At 49.9% G+C, this 27119-nt stretch overlaps 11 protein-coding genes across 11 annotated transcripts; 3 read left to right on the top strand and 8 right to left on the bottom strand.

The window, feature by feature from the left end:
* Nucleotides 1-176: 176 nt before the first annotated feature.
* On the bottom strand, nucleotides 177-1597 carry MAA_03541 (Fructosamine/Ketosamine-3-kinase; the record flags this gene model as incomplete). Its single annotated transcript, XM_007821539.2, has 6 exons — nucleotides 177-237; nucleotides 287-343; nucleotides 401-527; nucleotides 637-1252; nucleotides 1332-1450; nucleotides 1516-1597. 6 exons carry the CDS (start codon nucleotides 1595-1597, stop codon nucleotides 177-179), a joined length of 1062 nt encoding a protein of 353 aa, XP_007819730.2.
* Nucleotides 1598-3083: 1486 nt separating this feature from the next.
* MAA_03542 (Fructosamine/Ketosamine-3-kinase) lies at nucleotides 3084-3816 on the bottom strand (the record flags this gene model as incomplete). The annotated part of the gene is made up of 4 exons (XM_007821540.1): nucleotides 3084-3214; nucleotides 3274-3389; nucleotides 3446-3592; nucleotides 3662-3816. The coding sequence occupies 4 exons, from the start codon at nucleotides 3814-3816 to the stop codon at nucleotides 3084-3086; spliced, it is 549 nt and encodes a 182-aa protein (XP_007819731.1).
* A 2534-nt stretch (nucleotides 3817-6350) lies between these two features.
* On the top strand, nucleotides 6351-7846 carry MAA_03544 (Guanine deaminase; the record flags this gene model as incomplete). Its single annotated transcript, XM_007821542.1, has 2 exons — nucleotides 6351-6612; nucleotides 6672-7846. 2 exons carry the CDS (start codon nucleotides 6351-6353, stop codon nucleotides 7844-7846), a joined length of 1437 nt encoding a protein of 478 aa, XP_007819733.1.
* Nucleotides 7847-8959: 1113 nt separating this feature from the next.
* MAA_03545 (V-type ATPase subunit C) lies at nucleotides 8960-9669 on the top strand (the record flags this gene model as incomplete). The annotated part of the gene is made up of 4 exons (XM_007821543.2): nucleotides 8960-8968; nucleotides 9024-9157; nucleotides 9217-9401; nucleotides 9524-9669. 4 exons carry the CDS (start codon nucleotides 8960-8962, stop codon nucleotides 9667-9669), a joined length of 474 nt encoding a protein of 157 aa, XP_007819734.2.
* Nucleotides 9670-9809: 140 nt separating this feature from the next.
* MAA_03546 (vacuolar sorting protein) lies at nucleotides 9810-12833 on the bottom strand (the record flags this gene model as incomplete). The annotated part of the gene is made up of 3 exons (XM_007821544.1): nucleotides 9810-9894; nucleotides 9949-12544; nucleotides 12614-12833. The coding sequence occupies 3 exons, from the start codon at nucleotides 12831-12833 to the stop codon at nucleotides 9810-9812; spliced, it is 2901 nt and encodes a 966-aa protein (XP_007819735.1).
* A 705-nt stretch (nucleotides 12834-13538) lies between these two features.
* On the bottom strand, nucleotides 13539-14947 carry MAA_03547 (methyltransferase; the record flags this gene model as incomplete). The annotated part of the gene is made up of 2 exons (XM_007821545.1): nucleotides 13539-14523; nucleotides 14586-14947. The coding sequence occupies 2 exons, from the start codon at nucleotides 14945-14947 to the stop codon at nucleotides 13539-13541; spliced, it is 1347 nt and encodes a 448-aa protein (XP_007819736.1).
* A 1157-nt stretch (nucleotides 14948-16104) lies between these two features.
* Nucleotides 16105-17676, bottom strand: MAA_03548 (dTDP-D-glucose 4,6-dehydratase; the record flags this gene model as incomplete). The annotated part of the gene is made up of 4 exons (XM_007821546.1): nucleotides 16105-16649; nucleotides 16723-17258; nucleotides 17311-17449; nucleotides 17517-17676. The coding sequence occupies 4 exons, from the start codon at nucleotides 17674-17676 to the stop codon at nucleotides 16105-16107; spliced, it is 1380 nt and encodes a 459-aa protein (XP_007819737.1).
* A 686-nt stretch (nucleotides 17677-18362) lies between these two features.
* Nucleotides 18363-19610, bottom strand: MAA_03549 (Brix domain protein; the record flags this gene model as incomplete). Its single annotated transcript, XM_007821547.1, has 1 exon — nucleotides 18363-19610. The coding sequence occupies one exon, from the start codon at nucleotides 19608-19610 to the stop codon at nucleotides 18363-18365; it is 1248 nt and encodes a 415-aa protein (XP_007819738.1).
* A 299-nt stretch (nucleotides 19611-19909) lies between these two features.
* Nucleotides 19910-21907, top strand: MAA_03550 (nucleolar complex-associated protein; the record flags this gene model as incomplete). The annotated part of the gene is made up of 1 exon (XM_007821548.1): nucleotides 19910-21907. One exon carries the CDS (start codon nucleotides 19910-19912, stop codon nucleotides 21905-21907), a length of 1998 nt encoding a protein of 665 aa, XP_007819739.1.
* Nucleotides 21908-22270: 363 nt separating this feature from the next.
* On the bottom strand, nucleotides 22271-23650 carry MAA_03551 (uncharacterized protein; the record flags this gene model as incomplete). Its single annotated transcript, XM_007821549.2, has 2 exons — nucleotides 22271-23406; nucleotides 23464-23650. 2 exons carry the CDS (start codon nucleotides 23648-23650, stop codon nucleotides 22271-22273), a joined length of 1323 nt encoding a protein of 440 aa, XP_007819740.2.
* Nucleotides 23651-24242: 592 nt separating this feature from the next.
* On the bottom strand, nucleotides 24243-25126 carry MAA_10972 (uncharacterized protein; the record flags this gene model as incomplete). Its single annotated transcript, XM_011412917.1, has 3 exons — nucleotides 24243-24888; nucleotides 24939-24989; nucleotides 25050-25126. The coding sequence occupies 3 exons, from the start codon at nucleotides 25124-25126 to the stop codon at nucleotides 24243-24245; spliced, it is 774 nt and encodes a 257-aa protein (XP_011411219.1).
* Nucleotides 25127-27119: the final 1993 nt, after the last annotated feature.

Genomic DNA, 27119 nt, shown 5'->3' with positions numbered 1-27119 from the left:
ATTAGATAATCTCCACTCGATCTATAGATAGCTTCATACGCTCAGATGGACCCTCGCTCGCTCCAAACTACGTTGTCGGGTCGTCACATCCTTTACGACAAATTCACCAGCCGTAGATTGTCAACGAGTGTCAAAGACAATGAATTGGTGCTATCCGAGCCGAGTATGGCATGTTCTCAATGCTCATCATGACACGAGGCAAACCGCTCCACCAGCTTTCGCATCTCGTCAATCAACCTACCACTAGATTAGAAAATGTCCAGCGTGAACTCATAAATTGACCTACATTTCTCTGAAGTGAGGTTGATCCGGGTAAATTGCCGAGTCGTGGATGATGAGGCGCCTAAGAAAGCTGGTCAGTCGCAAAAGTATTGCGTAGCTTCCAATGAAACAAACAGACGTTGCATAGAGGGCATTGCGGGCATCCCAGTCTTCCTCGGGGTCGGATTTTGGAACGAGCTCGTGGTAAGCTCTATAACACTCGTTGATCCAATCATCTGCCAAGGGACGCAGAGTAGCAAGCTCGTCTAAATCACGACCATCAGCGTCCGTATTTCGAAAGGGGCAATACAAAGTCGCTTATTTCAGGTGAAAAGGAGGTTCAAAGGAGCAAGTCAATGCGAAATTGGAACTGACACTCATGGTGGCCCCAGAAAGCTGCAGCATCGAACAACAGCGGATCGTTATTTTCAGACGCCTTCTGGCAAGAGACGTTTCCTAACCACAAATCACCATGAAGCAGCACAGGCTTGATGCTTCTGCCATTTGTTTCCATGGGATCAAGAAGCCTTGGGATGACCTTTCTGAGGAAGGGTTCTGAAAGCTTCTTCAGTTCATCACTCGGCCCTCTTGCTTCTTCCTCTAGTGCCAGCATCCGCTCCATTCCTGTAACGTAGAATTCTCTCCAGGACTTGGTCCAAGTATTGTCCTGCGGAAGCGTCCCGTTGTAGGTGGTTACATGGAATCCAAACTTTTCATCAGGGTTCGACGTGGCATACTCTTTCATGCTAAGGGTATGGAGCTGAGCCACTGCTTCGGCGAAACGCGGAATGTCGGGTCTAGGCTTGGGTTTGTCTTCAAGCAGTGAGTGGAATGTGAAGATGAGGAAGTACTTGTCAAAATCGCCCCCGGGCTTCTCGCATTTCCCCCAGGCTAATGGTTTTGGAGAGAGATTTGGAATGGCTTTATTGATCAATTTTGAGGACTCGTACTCCCCTTCAAGCATGTAGCGAGCTTCTCTTCCCTCCGCCAGCTAGTATAAACGAGGGTTAGGATCAAGCAGCGTCTGTAAAGTTACATGAAGCAGGGGAATACTTCCAAGATATGCCCACCTTCAAAAAGTATGACAGTTGGTTCCCATCGACCTCGGCTTCGATTCGAGCTGTCGTGTTCCAGTTGCTTGCCCCGTGGCCTTCACAGCGAAAATGAGCCGACGGGGGGAGTTCTAATGCTTTACATATGTCATATGTTACCGTTCCGTTTTTCAGTGACTTCTGCCCGCTATGCAAGACTTACACTTTTTGACATTCGGATCAAGTTCGATGTCGCCCTTGTGTTCTTTGCGATTGTTTTGTATCTCCCAGTATTCTGGCGACATGGCGAAAGTGCTGACAGCTGATAGGTATGGGACGGAGTAGAGTGTGATGCAAGGAAAGATAGGGCGTCAACGATCCGGTCATGACGCAAAAATGCATACATATACACAACAGAAGAAAAGCCAGACTCTGGTTTGAGCACATTTCCGAAGGCTTGCGGGCGGCCATGGTACTCTCAGCCGACTGACCCCTCTCATTGTTGATTGAACGGATCAAGTTCTCCGTGTGACGCATTGTACGACGTACTCTGCACATGTGATGAGTTGGAACAAGATTCAGGTTTGACAACGGCGGAGAGGAGGCATTGATTGGAACATTGCGAAAGACCCCCTCATCTGCTGGTTTACAACAAAGATTTGTTGTAGAACACAGAGCTCACGAGTTATCCAGCCATATATCATGACTACGATATCCCTTTCTAGTAATTGGCAAGAGGAGAAGCAGAATGGAACTGCCAACCAGTATGGTGCTCTACAAATGGCAGGAGGCGACTTGCCAAAGGATCTCGGTAGGAACTTTTTCCGTTGCGTATGGAGTCATCGCCGACATGTCCACTCCTGGTGAAAGAGACTGGTGCATTTGTTTCCACTCTTTCCTTTGGGTAAGCGTTATGAATGTTTCCTTCATTCGCCATGAACAGTTTTGTGTGTATTGTATCATTGCTTGACCTCGCAGCTCTATGTCCCTATTGACAATCCTTTCCACCTATCTTGCTGATATTTTTTTTGGCATAGAATCACGACAGCTCCGAGTCTTGGCCCTGTCCTTGCCGGCGCCTTTGCCGCTGGTCCTGGCTGGAGAGGGATATTCTGGTTCCTTGTCATCACATCTGCTTCGTGTCTCGTTGTCGTACTTCTTGTTCTCCTAGAGACGCACCGTACCTTTGTTGGAAATGGTGGCACAGAGCCTGCAAGACTCTAGCGTATGGATGGCTGGTCCATAATCATGTGGTGAGTGTCTTCAAATATTGATCGTCTCGAATCCAAGGCGTCGCTAAACCATCGTGACAGCATCTTGCAGCTCCAATAGCCTGTTTGTTCATCGCTGGTTTCTCCATTCAAACGTGTTTTAATGTGCGCATATATAAATCCATGGTTATGACGACTTCAACATTTCGTAGCCATCAAACATGAAGGCCAACCCCACTTGGGTTAACAACTCTTTGCTGGTCGACATTAACCCAGACATCCCAGCAACAGCCCAATATTGCTCATGCCATTCATCTCTTCTCTGCTGTGCTTCATCATATTTTCCCTTTCTTCATTACTCGCCCTGATATCCGTGTGGGTAAACTTGGAGTAGTCGTCTCATCTCTCCAATTTCCCTGCGGTGGCTGCATATTAGTACAGGTCCATCAACAGGGTGTGACATGTCTTACATCTTGCGAAAGTTTTTGTTATCGGGATAAAGCGTTGAAGCACAGAAGTGTCCATTTCTATTTGACAGGTGAGCTAGCTACCGCGGCGCGTTGCAAGATCTTTTCGTAGCTTATATAGCATAAAGGGCCTTTCTAGCCTCGTAATCTTCTTCTGGGGCTGAAATTGGGAAGAATTTGTGGTATTCTCTCATCCAGTGCCGGCCCAGTCGGTAACGAGGGGTATCCATGCTTCCAACATCATCTGCGTCATCATAAGTCCTGCCGGTTAGCAATACCGGATGTAAGAAGTCAGATACTTACATTCATTGTGACCCCAGAAGACCGATGGATCAAAGTACACTGGCTCCCCTGTAGCTGCGTTTGTAGCCAGGTTTCCATACCAAATATCTGCATGTAATGCAACAGGTTTGAGGGCCCTACCGTGGGTTTCGAGAGGGCGCAGCAAACGAGGGATGACGGAGCATGCTCATACCCCAATTCGCTGGTGGAGACTTTAAGGAAGTAAGCCTTCTGCGTCTTGTCGGGCAACTCGATATCTATGCGAGCAGTCCGTGTCCAGAAACTGGCACCGTGTGATCGGGTATCTTTGACCTTGGATCCAGGTGGGAAGTCTAAGTGACTGTTGTTTATCCGTTGACGGTAAGCACCTTGGCTCGTAACATGGTCCGCATTGGTGCCTTTAACTTACGCTCTGCCACGGCGTATGCTGATGACACGGATCCCGAGATTCAGAAGAAAGATCGATATAAGCGCCTTCCTAGCATCCAGAGAGATCGGCCTCCTGCAGAAAGCCTTGCCATGTTTGAAGAAATGCGAATGGGGGCAGCGCTGGGCAAAAGGCATTGCATTCGCGCACGCATCACCTTTGATAGCTCAAATGGTGCAATGCGTGACCCCATTATCTATCGATTTCCAACCTGGGAATCTGAACCACGGCCTCATCACAGAACTGGCTTGACGTGGAATATTTACCCGACCTACGACTTTGCTTATCCCCTTGTTGACTCTATTGAGGGGGTAAAGCATGCTCTGCAAACTACGAAATACTCTGATCGAAACAAATAATACTACTAGTTCCTAAATATTCCTAACTTGTATAATATTTATTTATAAAACTTTACTAGAACTAACTTTATTAAGACTTTTTATTCCAAAAAAAAAAAAAATAGCTTTCTAAGGTAGTTAAATCTGACAAGGTAAACAAATAGCTGGGACGACTCAAGAATGCCTATATACAAGGTATTCATTCTTCGCCGTGGCCTTACGATAGAAGCCCTCCGCGAATTTCTGTTAAAACAGGGTCCGAGTCGTAATATCGTGTCCATGTATTAGACTGTTTTATGGACAATAAATAAGAAAGTCGTTGATCCGATTGCTCCTAGGCATATGGCTGTAGAGACGGAGAATACAGACTTGGTTACTATAAAGGGGGCTCCCGACACTCCCCAACAAGAACCACAACCAAGGCACCCCAAGATGCTGGCTTTGAGCACAAATATGGTACTATTCGCGAGCCAAATATATATTAAACAAGTGGATGTTGTCGTGCTACAGCAAGGAGAAGAAATCACCCTTATGAGTGGGGAATGCCTTTCTTCGCGAGATTGTTAAATCTGAAAATAGGCAAACTACTACAAGGCTACAATTAGAGCTCTATCCTGAAGAAAACGCTGCGAAGACAGAAAAGAAGATTCAATAGCTAACTTTTCAGGGTGAAGAGTTTATCGGAGCGGAGCTATGGGACTTTAACCACCATCTCTTAACCAAGAATAGCCTTGCCAATGAGGATGACTTGGATAAATATCTTAACACCGTTACAGCCACGATAACGGACGCATGGGTGGGATCCCCTTTCAATGAGCTTACTGAAGGGGACATTATTCAGTTGGAGCGGAAGGGATACTTTCGTGTTGACAAGGGTATTGGGCAAGGTCCCGGAGGCAAAGCGGTGTTGTTCAAAATTCCGACCGGTGCTTCTAAGTGATAGATGCTGACCCCTACATGCTGTTAGAGATTTGAAACAAATAGAAGAGTCCTCTTGTGTACAGTCGGATGCTAATAATATTTTGACGCAACAACAATAGTTAATAACCACAATAATCATAACGGCCAAAGCGCAAGAGAAAAGACGCTACGGACCGGGCCGTCGTTTGGTAGCGGCTAAGAGTGGGGAACTGTTATTCCAGAACCGGTAGTCGGGAGTTTTCGAATCTCCTACGACGAAACGGCAGGTGTTGAAGAGCAACATCTTCTGTTGGCATAATTTCGAACCTCTATTCTCTGTTGCGCAAAAAGAAGTCGACTGAACGAGCCGACTAAAGTTGAGCATTTCGAGCTCAAGTCAGGGGGCGTCAACGTTGGCAAGCTTTCTTGGTGTGTTACATTTGCATCGACAAACCCACCAAAAGAGTGACGTGCATGGCAGACACTGCGAGTCAGCGCCACTAGTCAACATGCTGCGCCTAACTGAGTCGTAACTACTACTAGTCCAGCCAGCCAAAGATGATTCAATTGCAAGGAGTACATGGGGCTGTTTTGTGAGGTCTACTCGTAGGATAAGCCGTCTTGGCCAGAACCGCCTGGCGCATTTCCAGCTACCACGTGCTGGGACGTGGGCATATTTCCGGTAAGTCAGAAGCTCTATCTTTTCGCCTCATTCACCATTTTGGGGTCCAGACGAAAATACCAGCCAAGTCACGCACTACTCAGTTGCTAAGCCTACAAGACATGTGTGCAACTGCGTCAACAAACTAAACTGGCTCGGTACTCTCATCGAAAACGGGTCCGCAAGAATGCTTAGGACTAAAGTGGGCTGAACTTATCCGGCAGGGTATGACAACTCGCTCACGGAGTATACTCCGTAGCACATCATCTTTCAGGCACTGGGGATCCAGCAGCAGTAGGCCAGCGCGTTCAGAGGACAGATGGTGAGGTGGTGGTTGCATGCAAGTCGCTGGGCGGTGGCTGGCTGCGTTTTCCCGTTTTGTGACCTCCTGTGAAACATGCAAAGAGCACGTACTAGTAATGGATCGACCGCTCGCCAACCTCTTCTCGGTGACTGGCCGGGTCCGGATTCGTTGCCAAGTTGTTGCATCGATAATTCTGGCCGAGACATTCTCCATGGCAGTGTCCTGACTCGTCCTTGCACTCGTCTAATGCCAGCCCAGCACTGCAGAAGGCGACCTCGGCGGCGAAGTCAAAATTTATAAAAGCCCCCAGTCCAACTTGTCAATCTCACCACCAATAATCCTACCTTTCTTACTCCGTATTCTCCGTCTACATTTAAGAGACGGAAGAAAAATCCTTCTGACAACCGAGATTGGGTCGTCCTCTGACGAACTTTACCTGTTCAAAAGCAAAAGCAAATCAAGGACAACATGGAATCCTCTTCAAAGCCGTCAAGGAGGAAGAGCCTCATGTTGGGAAACTTTGTACATAGCCAGACGCCTGAAGAACTAAAGTTCTTTCTCGACGCAGCAATTGCCGTCGACGAGCGAGGAAAGATTGTCGGCATCGACGACGACTCGGCCGATGTCCACACAGCCAAGAAGCAGCTGCTGTGCCGTCTACGCTGGCACGAGCACGATGTAGACGTTTATTCCTGCAGACGCGGGCAATTCTTCTTCCCCGGCTTCATAGGTAAGAAAAGACCATGACCAGAGGCGCTCTTCCACACGCTCTAAGCAGAAATGACCCAGATACACACGTCCACGCCTCTCAGTATCCCATTGTGGGCGTGTTTGGCGAATCGACCCTTATAAACTGGCTGGAAACATATGTCTTTCCCTGCGAGGAGAGGTTCAGCGACGAGAAGGTCGCACGGCAAGTGTACACGGCGTGTGTACAGCGGACTCTGGCCCACGGCACCACCACGGCCGCCTACTACGCCACTACCCATGTGGCTGCGACGAATTTGCTGGCCAAGATCTGCTTCCATCTGGGTCAACGGGCGTTTATCGGCCGGGTGTGCATGGACAGGGACGGGGACTTGAGTCCTGAGTGCCTCCGAGATCCATCGAGCCAGGAGGCTCTCAGCAGAACCAGGAAGGTGATTGAGTTTATTGACGACCTGGACCCCGATTACGATCTTGTTTCGCCTATTCTCACGCCTCGGTTTGCGCTGTCTTGCACTCCCGAGGCCATGAATGAGCTGTCCGAGATGCACCGCAAGCTGCATCTGCCGATACAGACACACATCTCTGAGAATCCGCTCGAGATAAAAGACGTTGCCGACATGTATCCAGATACGGGATCGTACGCAAAGGTATATGATACGTACGGTCTGCTGACGCCTAAGACAATTCTTGGACACTCTGTGCACTTAAGCGAGGGCGAGGCTAGACTTATTCGTGAACGCAAGTCCAAGGTATCCCATTGTCCCTGCAGCAACTCTGCTCTTGGGAGCGGCGAGGCTCGCGTACTCTGGTTATGGGACAGACACATCGACGTTGGGCTGGGGACAGACATGAGCGGTGGATATAGTCCGTCTATCCTGGAGGCGGCAAGGCAGGCCGTGCTCGTCAGCAGACACCTGGCCATGAAAGCCCCGGATGAGGAGACACGCAAAAAGGTCAACCTCTCGGTTGCGCAGGTCTTGTATCTGGCCACGAGGGGCGGCGCCAAGGTGGTCGGTCTGGAGGATAAAGTCGGTGGGTTTGAAGTAGGCAAGGACTGGGATGCGCAGCTTGTGGGGTTGCATATCGTTGGTGACCACAAAGAAGGGCACCATAAGGATCATGGAAATGTAGATTTGTTTGAATGGGACTTGTGCAACTGGAAGGATATCGTGGCGAAGTGGATGTACAACGGCGATGACCGCAACACCAAGATTGTCTGGGTCAAGGGCCGCCAGGTCCACCGGAGGCCATGTTGAATGAGGTTTGCCGTGTACCTAGATGGTTCCGGGGTATAGTAGTAGCTGGAGGAAATTCTCTACCCATGTCAAGTTTTGATTATTCTGGCCATGCCTCGGTTTTGAATGTTGTTGTTGCCGTTGAGATGAAAACCCCTGGGGACAAAAACAGCATTGAAGACAGTATCTACGCACTCCGAATTCATATTGCACCGACTAGGGCAGTTGCAGCACGTGATAGAACACTAGTGCTAGCATAGCGAGTAGAGGAAATTCCAACCACCACATGCACCTTCACCATATTACATGGCCCAACGTGGCTGTCCTACCCGGCAGCACAAACTACTTTTTCGCGCGCCACGTTTTTTGGCTGGAGCATTGACGAGCTTGGCGTCTCTTCCAATTGTATTATATTCTTCAAAATCATGATGGTATTGGAGGGACAGTCCGACGTGGCTGCTCAATTTAGTGTTTTGCCGCCCCCCTAATGCGGCTTTGGTCGTCATCGCGGCACCAACTTTGCGCTGGCGTGATGCAATACACAACTGTTCGTATCATACAAAACAAAATCAAAAATAAAACAAAGCCTTTCAATCTCATTGAAACGCAGCCAGTTTCCGTCAAAAGAGAGCCACTGCTCTTCACCCCCCCAATCCTTCTGCCTATTCAGCCCCCCAAACCACCATCCCCCATCACCATTGGCGCACCACCATCATCCCGAATACGTCTGCCTAGCCAACACACGTCTCCCATCCCCGGCATAATCTCACGCCGTAATCCATCTACAGCATCCCCCTAGCCTGTAATATTCCACTTGAAAATGACGTAGCATCCCAATCGGGTTGATGCGACGCCTTTCAGGCAACAACGCAACCACGGGGGGGCGACTATATGCTTACTCCCCCTCGGATGCCTCCCGCAAACATATCAAATATAAGCAGCGTCCTACTTGAACCTATGTCTCTGAAACGACTTCCCTAACCTCCAAGCAGCAACCACAAATTCTCATAAATCCCAACACCGAGATGGAAGACCAAGTCTTTGCCTCCATGGAGCGCTGGTACACTCCCCCCTACACACGAAATTCCCGACACAAAACTCCAAAGCACTGCTAATTCCCACTTTGATAGTCCCATGTATTCCGTCAGTCCCTTCTTCCGTCGACGACTCCCCCAGCGCCTCACTCACAAATATCTAGTCCTTCTTCGGAGCCATGGGCATCGCATTCGCCATCATCTTCACCACCTTCGGAGCCGCCTACGGGACGGCCAAGTCGTCCATTGCCATCTTCTCATGCGGCGTGCTCCGACCCGAGCGCTTGATGCAGAACACGTACGTGCAGCTCCCGGCAGCAGCATCCCGCCGGCACATCATGTTGCTGACAAGCGCAGTCTCTGCTCCATCATGGCCCAGATCCTCTCCATATACGGCCTCGTCTCCGCCGTCATCATGTCCAACGGCATCAGGGAGAAGATGCCCGCCCACACCGGCTTCCTGCAGCTCGGGGCCGGCATGGCCGTCGGCTTGTGCGGGTTAGCTGCCGGCTTTGCCATTGGCATCATCGGCGATGCTGGCGGTATGTCACAACACTCTGCGTCGGCTATTGCAAACATATGGACTTGGTCTTTGGCAGCGCAATCTCGACAATGACCTTTTTTTTTGTGTCTTGTTGGGTGCTGTTGGCTAACACTGACCTAGTGCGAGCGAGCAACCAGCAACCGCGACTATACGTAGGCATGGTCCTGATCCTCATCTTCGCCGAAGTCTTGGGGCTTTACGGTGTCATTGTGTCCATCCTGATGATCACGAAATCTACTCTCGACGTCACCGAGTGCAGGTACTGAGACCGAACCAATCTTTTGGTGGTATGCCACGTTTTGAAGAAAGATGTCCGGTGCGCCCCCTTGGCGGGATCATACATCCGTGGCATCAATGCATTCGGGTATACGCTAATCTGCAAAAATATAATACAATCGTCTCTTCCCTACACAGCCCATTCATTAGGATTGTCGTCCGCAGATATAAACGGCTCATCTATTCTCTTGATGGCAAAGTCGCTGCATAGAATACTGCCAACAGTCAGCAATACATCATTTATCCAAGCTGTGTGAATGCAAACTTACCATGCTGAAGCCACCAAAGCATCGAGTTCAGCAACCACCGCCTCCCTCTTGGCCCCATTTACCAGTCCCTTGTGAATCTGCATCTGGAACTGCCGTATCTTCTTTGAGTGCCCGAACCCGGAGTACTCGAGCACCTTTCTCCCCATGCAATCCGAATGGAATGAGTGCTGACAGGGAAACACAAAGAATTGCCTGCTAAGCAAGGGCAGTCCGCAGACGTAGCACTTCTCCCCAGGCTCGACGATGGCATATCGATGATCTAGTGCCGCAATGTCCATTTTGATATTACTTGCCGTCTGTGACGACTCATCCATCTCTTTCTTCAGACTGTCAATATTCCGAGAATAGTCTTCCAATGCTTGGCAAATCTCCTCTTTGAAATCGTCAATCACCACAAAGTCAGGGAAGAATGGTATTAGGTCTTCAATCTTGAGAAGGTCGCATCTCTTGAGGAACTCAATGGCCGCTTTGATTCCGTCTGATTTGGCAATGACTTTGCGAGCCACTGCCAACCAGAGTCTCTTTCGAAGCTGAGGGTTTGACATAGGCCGGTCGGCAATGACTGCGGCTAGTTCAACTTCATTGTGTGACAATGCCAAATCAACTGCTTGCAGGTATTGGCCCATACTCGTATAGATGTGCACGCAGGAAAGAGTGCGGTGATGCTGGATGCACAGTCGCAGCGCGAAATCAGGATCATACCGTGGCTCATCGCCCTGAGCCTGCAAATAAGAAAGCAGTCCTGACTCGTCCTTTGAAGGGTGCGAGGCATATATTGAAACGAGCGTGTTGTGGATAGCGGCGTCAGTAGAGTTTAGTTGGAAAATGACGTAGTTCAAGTATCGGACTGCCTGATTCTGAGAGTTTGCATGCCCAGAGAAGCTGCGATTGTACTCAAGCAATGCCGGGATGAGGCTACGAGGCTTTAGTTCGGACTGCCTCATCAGGATCTCGACCGTTTCCTGCGGAACATGAGTCATGAGAACTGTACTGTATCGGTAAAAGACATCAACGTCCGTCTGCCTCTTGAGAACGTTCAAGACCTCTTCCCAACGCTCTCTCTGTACCCAGTACGACAAAACGTAGTTGTAGTCGTCGACCACATTAGCAAAGTATAGAAGCTCTCCCTCTCTTCCGTGGCTGCTAATAATGTCGTATGCCGTTTTCCGATCCAAGTCGCCTTTATATTTGTTGACAAAATCGTGGAATTCCTTTTTAACAGACTCTAGAATCATCTTCGACTCAGCGGGGTTCATAGTCTCTGAAAGCTCGGCCTGTGTGATGATGGTGTCGTCGAGAGAGTTGAGCTTTGCCATGAATACCTCGACTAACCAACTAGCAACTATCGTTCTTTGTAGAGTGGCAGACTTCTTTGTGTTGGCAAGCTTCGTCAATAGAAACTGTCTCAAGGCATCCGCCTGATTATTGTCAATAATACTGAGCGCAACGTCTTCGAATGGTTTGTTGCTACGACCATACAGCACAGCTGCCTCGGTCCAATGTCCCTTCTTCGCAAGGTAGTCCCCATAGCCCGCTGCAACGGTCTCCTTTTGCGTCTGTGTACGAGCATATTGCAATGCCGAATCAAACTGCCTGTTCTTCATCATTATTTGCCAAATATTTCTTTCTTCGTCTCGGGCAACAATCTCGTATATCTCGTCAGACGTGATGAGCCAAAACGTTCGTTCTTGCATGTCCATGGTGAAGGCAATAGCCTTCTGGCCAGTTGCAAGGACGTCATGTTCAGACACCGTATTGCCCGTGAGGCGGTTGGTGGCAATAACACGATTGCCAACCAGGCTGAGCATGTGCCACTCGGTGAGAAGTAAGGAATCGACAGTCTCTGCGGTCGGTTTATGCCGACCTGTGGACTCCGGAGCGATAATTTGTGCCTTAGATAGCGTCTTTGATTCTGCGAAGACCTTGGATCCAAGGCTGCTGTCTTTGGGGCTATTCAGAAGCTTGCCATGAAACACTCCTTGCGACGACAACCACGCATACGCTCTGTCTGGAGTAGTATCTGCACGACCCCCCTCAGGAGAATCTGGGGAGACCACCACTGTCGAATGGCCGCCGGATGAGCTTCGCGGGATTTCATGAATGAGAGGCTGTTCCGATTCAAATAACTTCGTATATACAGAGCCGCTGCCGTCGTGACTCCGCCCAATCTTGCCCACCAAATGGAACAATCTGCTCTGTGTGCCAATCATGACTCTTCGAGTATCCGGACTGCCCTTCAAATCGTCGACCCACAAGCCCGTAATAGGACCGTCGGGAAGCTTGTGCAGGTTTTTGAGATGCTTGACCTCTCTTTTGTAAAACTCGTTGGCGGTTTCGATGAATGCTTCGTAAATGTTGCCGTCGGAGGCACCAAGGATAATCTCGCGTGTTGACGCAGTTGGGAGAGATGGGTTCCACGCTACACTCTCGATTGCAACGCCGCGCAGCTGGCCCAAGGGCCGAGGTTGCCTTGATTGCGTGTGAAGGTAGTAATTTTCGCCCAGCGCAGTGCAAATCAGTAAATGAGAGGCAGTCGGGTCCAGGAACATGCGCCGAATAACGCCAATCTCGGATGCTCTTTTCGGTAGATCAATATCTGCAGATAGTTAGGAACGATGCTGAGCCTTCACGTGTAGCAGTGCGTCGAGTTCCAGAGGTGACGTACCATCAATGTCCTCCGGCCGCTTCAGGTCGATCCGCAGAATCCGGCCGTTGGATAAGGCCAAGATCATGATGTTGTTCGCTACCTGCGCCGCCACGAACTCCGCCGTCACAGAAAATGCCATTTGAGCGCGTTCCACATTGAAGATGGGTAGCTCGTCGATGCCAGAGGCATCTCCGGTCGGTGCGGTGGCCACGAAGCCATCATTGGGATTGAACGACATGGTGGAAGTCTACAGCCGCATATCCGGTCGAATCTCTTGTACTCTATCGTATGCAAGAGCACAGAATAGAACCAGGTCACTGCGGCAAGGTAAAAAAAAATGGATGACGATGCGCGGGTGAAGCCCATAGGATCGTGGAGGCGAGGTTCAGTGTGTCCTCGATGATGGTGGTTGGAGGAGCTCCCCACTACAACTTGACCTCCATCTCCACATTTGTACGCCTGGCAGTATTTGGGCAGATGGATGGCACATGCCTGCTTGCTGCCCTGGCCGTGAAAGCTCCAAGCATCAAATTGTCTATCCCTTTTCATCAGCAAAATAGGTTGACTAAAGCGAGGTGATATTCATATCCAGTCAACTTGATTCGAAAGTGCGATTGAGCAGCGATGCATCATTTTCTAGTTGTCTAGCCAAGTGCTCAAGCCCAAGCAACTTACCAGGGCCATGTCCACATCGTCAAATTCAGGCATTTGACAAGATCGTGCCTACAGAACAACGTAGACCACAGCTGAGTTCGAATTTTCCAACGCTCTTCCTAGAGATAATTCTTTCCCACTATCAATACTCTGGCCTCAATCCAAATACCTATCAACGTCAAAACGCCGTCGCGGGGGCCGTGCCGCCCATCAACTGGCTGCAATAATAATCAGGTTGCATCCTGCCATAGCTATGTGTCCTCCGAGTCTAGCAACACCCTCGATCTCTTCAACCATCTATTTCAGATGTTGAGTCACTGCTTTCTCCATGTATCGTACTCTCATCTGAGGAGCTGGTAGGAACAGGAGACTCGTCCCTAGAGGGCTTTCTCGCCAAAACAGTGCGCATCTTGAGTACCATGGTCTTGCATGATTCCGAATCTTGCGCGCGACTAGCAATTTCCCGAGCCGTCTCACGACACGCCGTCTTGACAACATCAGCGTCCCATCCCATCTGTTCTGTGAGCGTGCGTAGAGAGTACGCCTCGATTCCATCCAGCCAGCACATTAGCCAGAGTTTACCCACATTGTCCTCCTGCAGATTCATTCGGAGAATATGTTCAGAGACCCGTATATCGACAAAACCAGCCTCCGAGAAGTATTGCTGGTCAAGGTGAAACATGCCTCGTTTTCGACCCGACTTTTCTGCCCCAACAAAGAGGTCGTCCATCATCTTAAAAACAGGCGACTCTGGAGAGAAACCAGAAAAGAATTGGATAGATCCATCCTTGCCGTCGTAGTCTGTCACTTGAATCCACCCGCCGGGCTTCAGTGAATCAAATGCATCCTCATAAATGCATCTCCAGTCGCGAAAGGCTCCTTCCATGCCTCGCAGATGCACCAAGTCATAATGGTCTATAGGTCGGTCCCACTCTTCTGCATCTTCGATTTCGAAAAAGACGTTCATCGGGACTCCTTGGGTCTCCTGTATAGCAGATATGTCTGTTCCTACGACTTCGCAATCGGGGAACAGTTCGGCAAATCTGATGGCCCATTCTCCAGTCCCAGTTCCAACATCCAAGACGTGCGTGGGGTTGCTCAAGGGAGTGATTGTCAGTTCGCCGTCGAATGCATGCATGAGCACTTGGTGTTGTATGGTCAGGCGTAGCTGCTCGATCTCATCATTGGGCATAAAGTATTCTTTGCAGTAGCGACGGCCTCCGATTTCTCGATAGTCAAGCTCTCGTGCCCACAGAGACCGCGTGGATGCGGCCCTGAAATGTAAGTGTGCCTGTTAGCAGACGGAGGAGGATGAAGAGAGAGGACGGCGGCTTACCTATCCGAGTGTGGTTGCCCGTAAGAGCTGTGGACGATATATGCTGTCGTCGAGCTGGCACTGGGACGTCGATGATAATTTCTTCCCGGATACAATGATACTGCCTCACAACCATAACCTGGAGCGTCGTCTTCTACATCTGAGCCAATGTGATGGGAGCCGGACTCGTCATCATCCGCCGCAGAGCTGCTCAAAACTGCCTGGCGCCCCTCGCTCGCAGCTCCATCGCTCTGCGGTTGAGTCCCGTGAAATATCTCAGCTTCAGCAGCGTTATTGGTATCCCCAACAGGTACGTGAGAAGGATTGGCGGCGGCGGGGTTGGTAAAGGAGGGCGACCTCAGTACATGTTGTTGGTGGACCATTCTCTATCTTTCCTTGACTGTCAACAGATTGCGCAGGCCCCTACTATCTCGTGCCAGTGCCGATGCCGGGCAAACGGCATGATACCGCAGACGGAGGCTCCCCAGGCGCTAGAGAGGCTTATTGCCGAGGGCTTGCACCTGGCCAGAAAGCGCAAGTTGCAGACTGAGCTTGTGTGTGACAATACATGCAAGTTGCCGAGTCGTAATGCAGGGACCGTTGGCAAGTTTCTGCAGCTGAGGCATGGATTCGCTGCAGGGGTTCTCCAACATTTATGTACGGAGTAAGGTGAGCAGGTATTTCAGAGCAACGTCGAATCGAGTCGGTCGATGTGACGGCGGAAAACAAACGGAAAACATGGATGAGCATCCATCCCCGACTAGTCGCAGAGGACGCCGAGGAGCTGGGGAGTTGGCCGGCCGGATTTAGAGGCTCGATGTCGGTTACAACTTTGACTTTTTACGTTGGCTGGGTCTGAACTGGAATTGGCCCGAATTGGCGTGACTCGTCGGCGCTAGTCACGGACTGGAGCAGCCTGCATGTGGCATCAGTCGTGGGCGGAGCAGTGGCGGGTGTGACTGGAGGGAGTGAACAAATGAGTGATGCCAATGATTGATTGACTGACGGCTGTTGCGATTGGCAGCCCAGTTTGGCAGGCTCCGGAAACAGGGTTCAGCATGCTATTAACATTGGGCTGTTTACGGAGTATTGAAGTATAATCCTCCTGACCTAGTGCTGCCAATTTGCCTCAAGACATGATCTCCGTGTCCTGGCCCGATCGTCGATACCCGCAACTCTGGGGGCTGCGGCCGCTAATCATGTCCCGAGTTGTTGCAGCGCCCGATGACCATCAAACGGTACATCTCCGTTCCAACCTTGAGAAAACGTTCCATTGATCGTCAACGGTGTTTAATACGACAGCCCCTAAATACACAACCTGCAGTGTTTAGAGCTCGTATCTAATAAAAGAAAGAGAAAAAAAAAAAAAGGAAGAGCAGTCGTGTTTCTATCCCAGTTTCGCATCGCCATGTTAAATCCGTATCCAACCCAAAAAAATCTTCGTCTCATCTATGTCCCATGATGTCGTGTCTTTGTCTTGACACCATTCGACCGTCCACACTCTAGTCCTGTCTATAGAACACGGCATGTTGCAACATTTCTACACCTCTTTCTTGCCATTTGCCAGGCACTCATCTCCTGGTTGAACAGGGTCATCCTTCATTAGATGCTCGAAATCCGGCACGATTTCCCCTTCGCTGACCATTGGGAACGGCGTAAGCACATGGCTTATGTCTCCCCACCACGACTCTCCATACTTGAGGTACCAGTCTACCGTTGTTTTCAAACCGATTTCAAGGCTAGTGTTTTGACTCCATCCGAGCATGCGTAATTTGGTACCATCTACCGCATATCTGCGGTCATTGAATGGTCTGTCGTGCGTATACTTGATCCATTTGCGAAACTGCTCTGACGTTGAATGGTCTATGCCCATTGTGTCAAGCAGTTGAGAACAGAGATCTAAATTTGAGATTTCATCGGAAGAGCCCACATTGTAAATGTGACCAATGTGGCCCTTGTGTAAAATAGTGTCAAATGCATCTGCGGCGTCGCCAGCGTAAAGATATCGCCTTGTGGGACTGCCGTCGCCATGCAATACGACGGGCCGTCCACGGTTTAGAAGGCAAGTGAACTTGGCTATGATTTCTGTCAAGACTTAGTAGATGTTCAGTTGAAGAGGGAAGATGCATGCAAACATTGTTTCCGACATTGAACTTACTTTCGGGGTATTGGTGCGGTCCGTACACATTGTTGCTTCGAACGATTATCGTGGGCAGCTTGAAGCTCTTGTTGTAAGACTGAACAAGCATCTCTGCTGCTGCTTTGCTTGCCGCGTAAGGGTTTGTCGGCGACAGTATGCTCGACTCCACCAAGTCGTCGTCATCTTCCTTCACCTCACCATACACCTCGTCAGTAGAGACGTGGATGAAGCGCTTGATCTCGGCTTTCTTGGCACTCTCTAGCAACACGTGTGTCCCGTAGACGTTCGCATGGGTGAAACTGTACGAGTTGCCAAAGCTCAAATCCACGTGAGACTGCGCTGCAAAATGCAGAACCGTGTCAATTCGGTACCTCTCCATGCAGTCCAAGACCTCGCTTGGATTTGTGAGATCCCCATGATAAAATGTGAAGTTGCGTTTGTCGTTCAACACTCTAGTGTTGTTGAGAGACGAGCAATAGTCCAACTTATCAAATGAAACAACGTTGTACGCTTTTGGGTATGTAAGAGTCAAGTGCCGCACAACCCAAGACGCTCTGCGGGAAGAGTCAATTCATTTATCGACGAACGGCCGTGTTGCCTACTCACATGAAGCCTGCGCCGCCAGTTACCATGATATTTTTGACATCTGGCCGAGGTTCAAAATTCGTCGTGCCCTTGAGTATTGGTGCCTGTTTCCATACGTCAAGGTCTTGCAAGTAGCTGTGTGTGCCGTTGACCGCATTGCCTGCGAGACATCACTGTCAGCAGCTCCCAGATACGAATGCGCATCGTGTCGAAAGCACCGCACTCACTACTCCCTACCCCGTCTGAAACTACGGGTGCAGAAATTTCGGGCGGCAAAGACAAGGACGGCGATGACGATGCCGATGCCGATGCCGATGCCGCTTTCGTTTGTCTTCGTGGGCCGCTGGACACGCCCAGCTGCAGGCTCTTCCAGAGCCGTCGTGTCATGACGGAAGGTGCCAGGCAGCTGACCTCAAATGCTCACAGCTGCGTCACCATACATGACAAGCGCCCGATTGGGCGGGAGAGGTGGTGCAGAGGCTCAGATTGCGAATTGCCAGTTCAAAAAGTCTGTACCAGCAGGCCTGCCCAGACGATTGAGTGAATGCACGATGCTCTGGAAAAATTGATGCGTGCGATGCGGTTGGGTGTAATCAAAACTGCGCAAAAAGCAGTGACAACCGCTGGCATGGTGGCGCGCTATTATTGCATGGCGGAAGCCGTGCCGCCACAAGAGGGTGGTACATTCGGAAACTTGGCAAACTTGGGAACAAACTCAGCTGGTATGGCCAGGTGTAAAAACGTGGAACATTACTCCGTAGTTTTAAAAGTATAAATTGTCGCCCTGGCGGGCTGGTGGGTGGCTGGTGGGTCTGGCCTCCTGTAGATCTCGGCGTAATTTGCAGCGGGCCGCCGTCTCGTCAGATCAATTGATGTCAATTTGTCCTTCGTATTCACGTGACGGCTTACCTTCGTTGCCGCCGCGAGCAATCGATTATTTGCATCATTACAACCGGCCCGTGGTTGTATTTCTACTATGGGTCAGCTCTTCTCGCACAACATGACAGGTCACACCATCACGGCTTGTCTCGGTATTGAGTGGCTTGAAAACGCCATGACCAAAGATATATCCATTACAGGTTGAACCGCTTGCGATCCTTCTCCATCTTGGCTTTCCACTCCCATTGGGTTGCATCCTCGCCCTCACTGCCCGCCCGTCCAATGCCCTTATCAACTCTCCTCAGCTTCAGCGTAAATCGCGGGCCAAGTTCCTGCAAGCCTGCGCGGATCCCCTCTACGCCCTTCATCTCCTTTCCATCAGCACCTACAATACTTTTTTCCGTAGTCCGCTTCTCGCGGAAAACATATCGATGTCGGCGAACAAAAATGTAGTCTCGCTGGTTGTGGAGGGTGACCACCTGGCGACCCTGGAATTCAGGCCGTGGGGGGAAGAGTGTCTGAAACAGCTTGGCTGTGAGAAGGCCCAGCGGCGTCTTGAAATTGTTGAGAAGCAGTTCGGGGTAGTGGTTGGTAGGGTTTCCGTGGCCAGGGAGTTTTCTGCCTTCGATCCAATTTGATATTGAGAAATGAAACGTTGGCCCAGACGGCAGATGGACGACCGACAACCCAGTGGGCTTCTTCAAATCCTCCTTCACAAGAAGAACAGTAGTGTATTCCCTGTTTGTTGCGAACTTGCAAATTTCTCGTAGCGAATACTTGTGCCCATAGCGATGTGAGGATCGGGGGATATATGTGCTATTTGGGAACAGGGTGCCTAGAAGCTGCGCTTCGTAGTGAATAGTAGAGTTGAGAGAGGTTGTGACCAGGACTTTGGGGTCCGGTGCAGGAATATCGCTGAATAAAGATGGGAACTTGAGCGCCAGGGACGACGGTGTCAAGTCGAGGTTTGTGCTTGTGGTTGACGGCGCTACGCTATTATCTCGTTTCGCTCGTTTCTCTCGTTGCTTCTCCAACGCAGCCTGTCTCGCTTCGTCATCTTCATCGTCATCCGAATCCAACATGCTGTCGTTGTCCTCCTCCTCCTCCTCATCATCATCCTTCATTTCCGCGTCGAGGGCCGCCCGTTCCTCAGCTTCAGCTTCCTCCATTTGCCTCCGCCTCAACTTTTCCAAGTCAACCTGAGCGCCCAGACTGTCGTCATTGCCTTCGTCCCATACTCGCTTTTGATCCAATGTGAGTGTCTTGTTCTTGGACAATCGGGCAGCCTTGAGTTCTGGCTCTCTGTTCTCTTCCTTTCTCCGACGGTGTCGAGCTTCTCTTCGCTCTTTTCCAGACGCCTTTTTGTGCTGGATGAAAAGTTCTTGGCGTTTTAATTTATTGGCCGCTTTCAGCGCCTGCACAGGGGGCTTAGTGAAACCCATCATGCAAGTTGAATTAATTGCGCCGGCGGTATAAATTGCAGACTAATAATCAAGTGAGAAAATAGCTGGGCTGGAAATTTTGGCTTAGAGGGGCATAGATGGATAGAAAAAAATCCGGCAGAAAAACGCCAAAAATTTTGGCGGTGAGGGCCAAAAGCCGCATCTGATTGGAGCTGCCAGCCTTCTGGGCCGTATAGCTCTCACAAGAACTTGATCGCGCCAGCATATACATATTGCTAAAAAAAAAAAAACTTGCCTGCGTCTCGATCGCTGCCTTGCACACGACAATTTCAAACAAGATGGTCGTCAATGGTAATAAGAAAAGAAAAACAACTCATAATTCCTCAGACGATGAATCGCACGCTCCAACAACGTCGAAACGAGCGCAGAAGGACTTCTTCAAGCACGCATCCAATTGGAATCTCGAGCAAGACTACGAGTCTCGACCACGAAAGGGGAAGAAGAATGAAAAGGAAAATACCAAACTCCCCATAAAGTCGCAAGATGGTCGATTAGAACTTCTTAAGGGCCTTGACCCGGACGACGATGCGGCTTCCATCGAGAGCGATACCGAGTGGCTTGAGGGCCGTGATGGTGGAGTTGAATCGGAGGACGAAGAAGTAGTGGAGGAGAAAAAGGCAGCAGAAGTTCCAGAGGCCCAGCGAATTCTGGAAGCACAGGAGGAATTAGCCAAAGCCGCCATGGCACTCAATGAAAACCCTGAAGAAAACATCGGCAACTTGAAGACGCTCGCCCAGATCGGCCGGTCGAAAATCCCCACCATCCGCATGTTGGCGCTCATGACGCAAATGACGGTATACAAGGACATTATTCCGGGATACAGAATACGACCTCAATCCGAAGATACACCCAAAGAGAAGCTGTCAAAGGAGGTCCGCAACACACGGCAGTTCGAACAGTCCCTTGTAGCTGGCTACCAAGCGTACATCAAAGAACTCGCACGCTGCGCCAGATCAGAAACAACCCCCGTCCGCGGCGGACAGAGCCTCTCCAATGTCGCCGTCGCATGTGCATGTACCCTCATCACATCCGTACCACACTTCAACTTCCGCTCCGACATCCTGCGAATTCTCGTCGGCAAACTCAGCCGAAGGAAAATCGACAAGGACGCCGCCAAGATCATCGAAGCCCTTGAAACCCTCTTCCGTGACGACGAAGAAGGCCGCCCCTCTCTCGAAGCCGTCTCTCTCATCACGAAAATGATGAAGGCCAAGGAATTTGCCGTCCACGAAAGCGTACTTAACCTCTTCCTCAGTCTTCGTTTGCTCTCTGAATTCTCTGGCAAGGCGTCCCAAGACACCGTGGAGCAACAGCGGGCACAAAAGACCAAAAAGAAGCGCGAATTCCGGACCAAGAGGGAAAGAAAGGCAATGAAGGAGCAAAAGTCGTTGGATAAGGACATGTCTCTGGCCGATGCGCTCGTCAGCCACGAGGAACGAGAACGAATGCAGTCCGAGACGTTGAAGCTTGTCTTTGCCACATACTTCCGCATCTTAAAGCAGCGGTCACCGCATCTGATGGGCGCGGTGCTGGAAGGACTCGCTAAATACTCACACCTGATTAATCAAGACTTCTTTGGCGACTTGTTAGAGGCGCTGAAGGATCTCATCCGCCACAGTGACGAAGACGCCGAGCAGGGTCCCGCGGATGAGGAAGCCGCCGAAAAGGAAGATGACGAAGAGTCGGTACGGAATCTCACCCGCGAGGCCCTCCTGTGCACCGTCACCGCATACGCCCTGCTAGCGGGCCAGGATGCCCATAACTCACGAAACGACCTACATCTTGACTTGTCATACTTCACAACACACTTGTTCCGCTCTCTGCTCTCTCTTTCTGTTCAACCTGATCTCGAAAACACCCGTCTGTCCACGTCCTCTGCCACGTCCAAGATCAACGTCCAAACCACCACAGTGCTCCTTCTTCGCTCGCTGACGGGCATCCTGCTCCCTAATTATAACATCCGTCAAGTTCCTCCTTTGCGCCTCGCCGCCTTCACGAAACAGCTTATGACTACCGCACTACAACTTCCGGAGAAATCATCCCAGGCAATCCTCGCCTTACTTAATGATGTCGCGCACACACATAGCAAGAAAATTAACAGCTTGTGGAACACCGAGGAGCGGAAGGGCAATGGTCAATATAATGCGATGAGCGATTCTGTGGAGGGAAGCAACCCGTTTGCAACTACTGTGTGGGAGGGAGAGTTGCTAAGAAAGCATTTCTCGCCAAAGGTCAGAGAAGGCGTCAAAATGTTGGAAAAGGGCATGTCGGGATAAATACGGTCAAATTTTTAGACTATTCTTTGCATAGCGATTGTCTAAACCTGTCATAAACTCCTCCAAGAGTCTAGTGAAATTAGACACGAAGATACTGATGCTTATTTTTGCAATTCATAGCATTCATAACGTCCCAAGACGCAATCATATTCCCCTTCATCGTTCCTGCATATTATCTTCCAGTGCTGGCTGGCATGTACCACATCAGGTAACACCCAACCATGCAGTCAGACCAAAAAGTCTTGTGCCTCAAAAGCATTTACACTATTAATAAAACGAAGTCACCATTCGATGTCGGAATTCGATGTCGGAATCGTCCGGTTGTAGATGCCCTGCAAATGCGTACCGCCTGTATGTTCTCGATTACCCAGACTTCGGTGGCTGGTGTGCCCATTTGGAAGCTGAAAGACCTTGCATTGGCTGTGGTTGGCGGCTGCCCAAGTTTGGGGCTCCAGCCTGCGTTCCATTCATTGCCATAGTTGAATCAGAGAATGCGTTAGGCATTGGATAGTGAACTGGGACCCAAACTGTATAAGTCACAGGAAGTGCAGGGGTTACTTTTTCGGTAGCTGGCCAGTGTCCGTATGGCGTACCGTCGGAGGATGAACTGAACTGACCGGTAAAGGGCAATTTTTCTCCCTGATGCTGATCGTTATCTGTAACCTCAATTTCTTTCGGTGAAAGATTTTCTATACCACCGTTGGCAGACTCTGCCTTCGACGGTGCAAAAGCAGGCGCCTTTGGACAGAGTTGCTTGCTCTTGGTTGTAAGTAGGTCGGCATTTGCATTGATGGAGACAGGTTGGTCCGCCTTCATTGGTTGATGATGCTGAGAGGTCGTAGTGGTTTCCTCGAAACCATGTTTTTCTTCTTGTTTAGCATCGTCATGAGTCGTAGTGTGGCTAATCTTGACACACGACTGCTTGTCTTGGCTCAAGTGTTCAGACATCTCTTTTTTGGCTAGTAACTCCAAAAATCTATCCATGATGTTTCCTGGATCATCCCCTGTCGAACTTTTCTCCTTGAAGGAGAAAGAGCTGAGTAGTTCGGCAAGCTGGTCGGCCTCCTGCTCATCGGCAGGTTTCTGAGGACTGTCCGCCGGGCTGGTATGGTTGTCTCCGGGCCCTTGAATTAGGCTCTCGGGTGTCAGCGGCGTACTAGCACTGGCTGATGTTGGTGATCTGGGGCCAGTAAAATTCACAGTCGTTTCTGGAGTCGGTGGAAGCTTAACTGTGGGCTTAGGAGTCGCTGCTGATGATCTGGGGCTGGTCAAATCTGCAGTCGTTTCGGAAGTCGGTGGGAGCCTGTTTATGGGCTCAGGAGTCGCAGCTGGCGTCGGGGCTAGGTCATTTCTATTAAGAAAGTCGAACACGGCTTTCCCGATTACAGCATCTTCAGCCCTTAGTTGTCCAATTTGCCAACCTTTATCTAGGACATCGTTACTATAGTGCCTTTGAGAAGGCTGAACAAATCCGGCAGCAGCATATTGTCTATTTTTCTCTGCGTATTGGTTATGCTAAGAAAGACAAAGTAGGATAATTTGCCAGTTACACATACCTGCGACAAGCTGCTGTCGCGTGTGCCAGGTACGATCGCGATGTATTTCGGAGCTGTCCGCAATGTCAATGGCTTCCACTCGTGCTTTGGATTTTCTATCTCTCTTCTCGCTGAACTGCCCTGATTTAAAGCTTTGGGCAAGTGCGATGGCATCCGCTAGTTTCTGCGGATCGTTGAAGGCGGCCATCTCTGTCGTATCAGACGATAATAAAGGGATATTTCGTTCGAGCGGAGGAAACACTTAAGCTATGACTAGAGCAGGATGAAGGAGGAAAAGGAAAAGCACGGTGCGTGGACGTTGATAGTTGCGTAAGTATGTGGCGACAGCTGTCTGGCACCTGCCGAACCCGAGTGTCAGTTTTTGCATAAATATCGCCGTCCTGTCTGCATAATTCACTGCACCTTTCTCCGTTATCAAGTTAAGTAGCCGGTTTCTAATTAGCAGGCATCTCTGTACTTATATGGAGATCAGGAAAGACGCACCCAATGAAATAACCAGCAACTGCAGTTGTGGTTTTGCCGTGGCTAACTTCCCATTCTCAAATTGACGATATATTGATATCTGCTTTTATATAATAACACACTTACGTGGTTTGTTGCGGTTTTCTGGCTCAGGTACGGCCAGCCAAATTGTGTTGCTGTCACTGGGCTCTACCTAATGTAGTGCTTACACGATCATTTCGATAGGTCAAAAGAGAAGAGAGGAAAAAATAATATAACAACACACATTGTTGCCGTTCAATTAGTATCCACGCTATCATCGTTCTGGCTTATACCTGCTACTCCTGCTCTTCCTTTTCAGATCTAAGAAGTCTAGCAGCCTGCGTAATTTTCAGTTTCTTGGCACCAACTACAGTCTCCACCGAGCTTATTTGAGTCGGTCGGTAATGAGGATCATTTTTGCCGTTCAACCACTCAGCATGAATCGTCGGTACATGCTCTTCGACAAACGCCCAAAGAGCATCTGCTCCTGGGGCATCTCTGGTGATAGCAAGAGCGGATACTCTGGCGATCCCTAAACAAGAACTCAACCTATCTGAACAAGGTTTGGAGAAGCCAATCAATTTGATGTTGTGCTGGGGGTCAAGCTTATGTGACGAAGCAGCAACCATCTTTGGGAAATGGCAGTTAAAAGTAGCAGACTGATTGCCTCGAGTAACGAAAACCATGGAATAGGATCGCCTTGAGCTGTCCGGTTCAGGTTTCGCCGTGGACTTTGAACCAGACATTGATTCGAATCCTCTAGTAATTGCATTGAATCCTATGTCGACATGATTGCATAGTACAGGCTTCGGGGGCCTGGGAATATTTGTCACCGAAGGAAGGACATCCTGCTTTGAGACTTTTGCTTCAAGTTTTGCCGCTCTCTTGCCTCTCGAAGGCTTGATATGTGTCCTTCTATGTTGGCCAATGGGACTCAGCAAACTAGTGATGAAGTCAGCGGAGAAACCATCGCGGACTCTGACCCTGCTCACTTGCAAAGAAGCTCCAGGATAGTATCTTGATCATCAGACGAAATTTCAGGCCTTTCATGTTGATTAGATAAATTAGAAGCTCGGGGAAGTCATGATGTGGGACCCCCATACCACGATACTGTTGAGAAAGGCGTATCAAGATGATGAACCAGGCGCTTCCGGCCAGGTGGTGCAATAGGGGTTGTCATGATGTGTGCCAGAAGGCGTAGGGCGAGAGTAAAACGGCTAAGTCGGATATAGTTCCAGGAGGTATGATTGTGAATCCTCCTTGTCCAGCCAGAAGGTCTGGGTTGCCTTGGTGCAAAGACCGGTACTCCAGTATGGAGTCAAAATAGGATGAAATCATCTGTGGGCCGGGTCAGCATTGAATTGATGAGGTACTGTGTGTGTGAAAAAGCGGGCACCAGTGCGTATCTGCATGTACCTGGGCAGGTCTACGGAGTAACGCCGAGTTGATTCAAGCATCTAGAGGTCAGCAATGTCTCAAAGTACGACACAATATTCCGCACACCAGACTACAGCATCTTGGCATGGTCAAGCCCCCAACACTTTTTGGCATTTGCTGTCTGGTAGTATGGACACTCAGCACGATGCGCATTTGTTAAACATGGCCAAGGACTGCCTGCCTGCTGATAGAAAGGTGATACCGAGTAACTAGAAGGAACATTGAAAGCATGTGGCCTAAGTGGAGAAGCATAGAGGCGCTGGCGTGCCCAATGATCATGTGCAGTGTTGAATTGATGCGTTAGTGCTGCGAGTCCAGGGTAGTGATGGCGCCAAGCCAAGTCTGTAGTTGATCTTTAATCGAAAACCAACTAGAGGGTAACCAGAGGCAAATACCCTTCACCACTTGACAAGCTTGTTTTAATAATGAAGCTAGGGGTAGGTGCATGCCCAGACTTCTTAATGTGCGAAGGCGATAACGGAGAAGGAATCCTAATGTTTGCATCACTCAAGGGCTGTGGTGAGGAGAAATAATGAAGCACCGGACAACACCAAGCTACTGCCAAGCAAGTATCGAGGTACCTAATAGGCAGGGCATCTTTAAACCTTTGGCCATGTGCTGAACAGCGAGGAGTGCCTAGTAGAGAACAGACATGCATGTGACGAGGTCGACGACTCTATTTAGCCAGGAGAACCGTCCCTATGTTTCATTTCCAGAGCTCTGATGAAGCGAAAGCGAAAGCGAAAGCGAGTTCAATGTTGGAATCATTTATGTCTACCATCTGTTCTTCTTGTGTACGGAGTACCGGGAACATAGGGAAAGTACATGCCAGCCGCCGAGGCCGCCCACTTTTGGAAGCCTTGCAGAGAGTACATCGTATGCAAGCTCTCCGTACCTGGACACTGAGGTACCGTTGACGCTTTGGGCCGGTGGGCTGCACGCATCACCATAAGTTTATCTCATAATACTTGAGGACTTGAATAATTTTGGGTGTACGTGTATCGGCGTGCGATTTCTTGCGCGTACCAGATATAAACAACCATCGAAGCTTCTGACGTGCTGTTCGGCAATTTGTGTCGCCACATCTCGAGCTAGTTCCCCATGACGGCATGACAGCATGACGGCTTGACCCCTCGACACAAGTGGACACCTGAAGTTCTAAGGTTGACACCTTACCGAACACACATTGAAGTACCCAAGTACCTAGCTCTAAGTAGCTTGAGCTACCCCTCCAACTCTAAGCCCTCCAAGTCCCTCCAATGTTGCTCCGTCACCGTCACAGTTCCACACAAGCACCGCGTCCCGCTAGCCAATCCGCGCCCGCCATTGCCTTCAAGTATTGACACCTACCCCATGTACACTTGGTACATTTCCAGGTACGCTTGGTACTTGCCTGCCTTTAGCACCAGGCACCTCACCTCTTGAGCGCTCGCTTTGCACTTCACAGCTTGACCTGCTTTCGTCCTCTGCAAGACGCATGTCTTTACCAGCTGTCTTTTTACGACTTTTATAATTCTTATCACTGTGTCTGGCCCGACCCTTATTGGTCATTGGAGTTGAGAGGGCTTCTGGCCTTTCCTTTCCGCACCACACATGTTAATTTTGTGCATCTGCCGCCCAGCCGGCCATCACGACGCTGTGACGTCTTTACCTCGAGCTTAGCCCTTGGGGTGAAGATATCGACTTCCAACACTTGTCCAGGGCCATCGTCCTGCCACACTTCCAACCGTGGGCTG

The sequence above is a fragment of the Metarhizium robertsii genome (genome assembly GCF_000187425.2).
Source record: "Metarhizium robertsii ARSEF 23 chromosome Unknown MAA_Scf_3, whole genome shotgun sequence".
Lineage (NCBI taxonomy): Eukaryota > Fungi > Ascomycota > Sordariomycetes > Hypocreales > Clavicipitaceae > Metarhizium > Metarhizium robertsii.
This window is presented reverse-complemented; position numbering and strand designations above follow the sequence as displayed.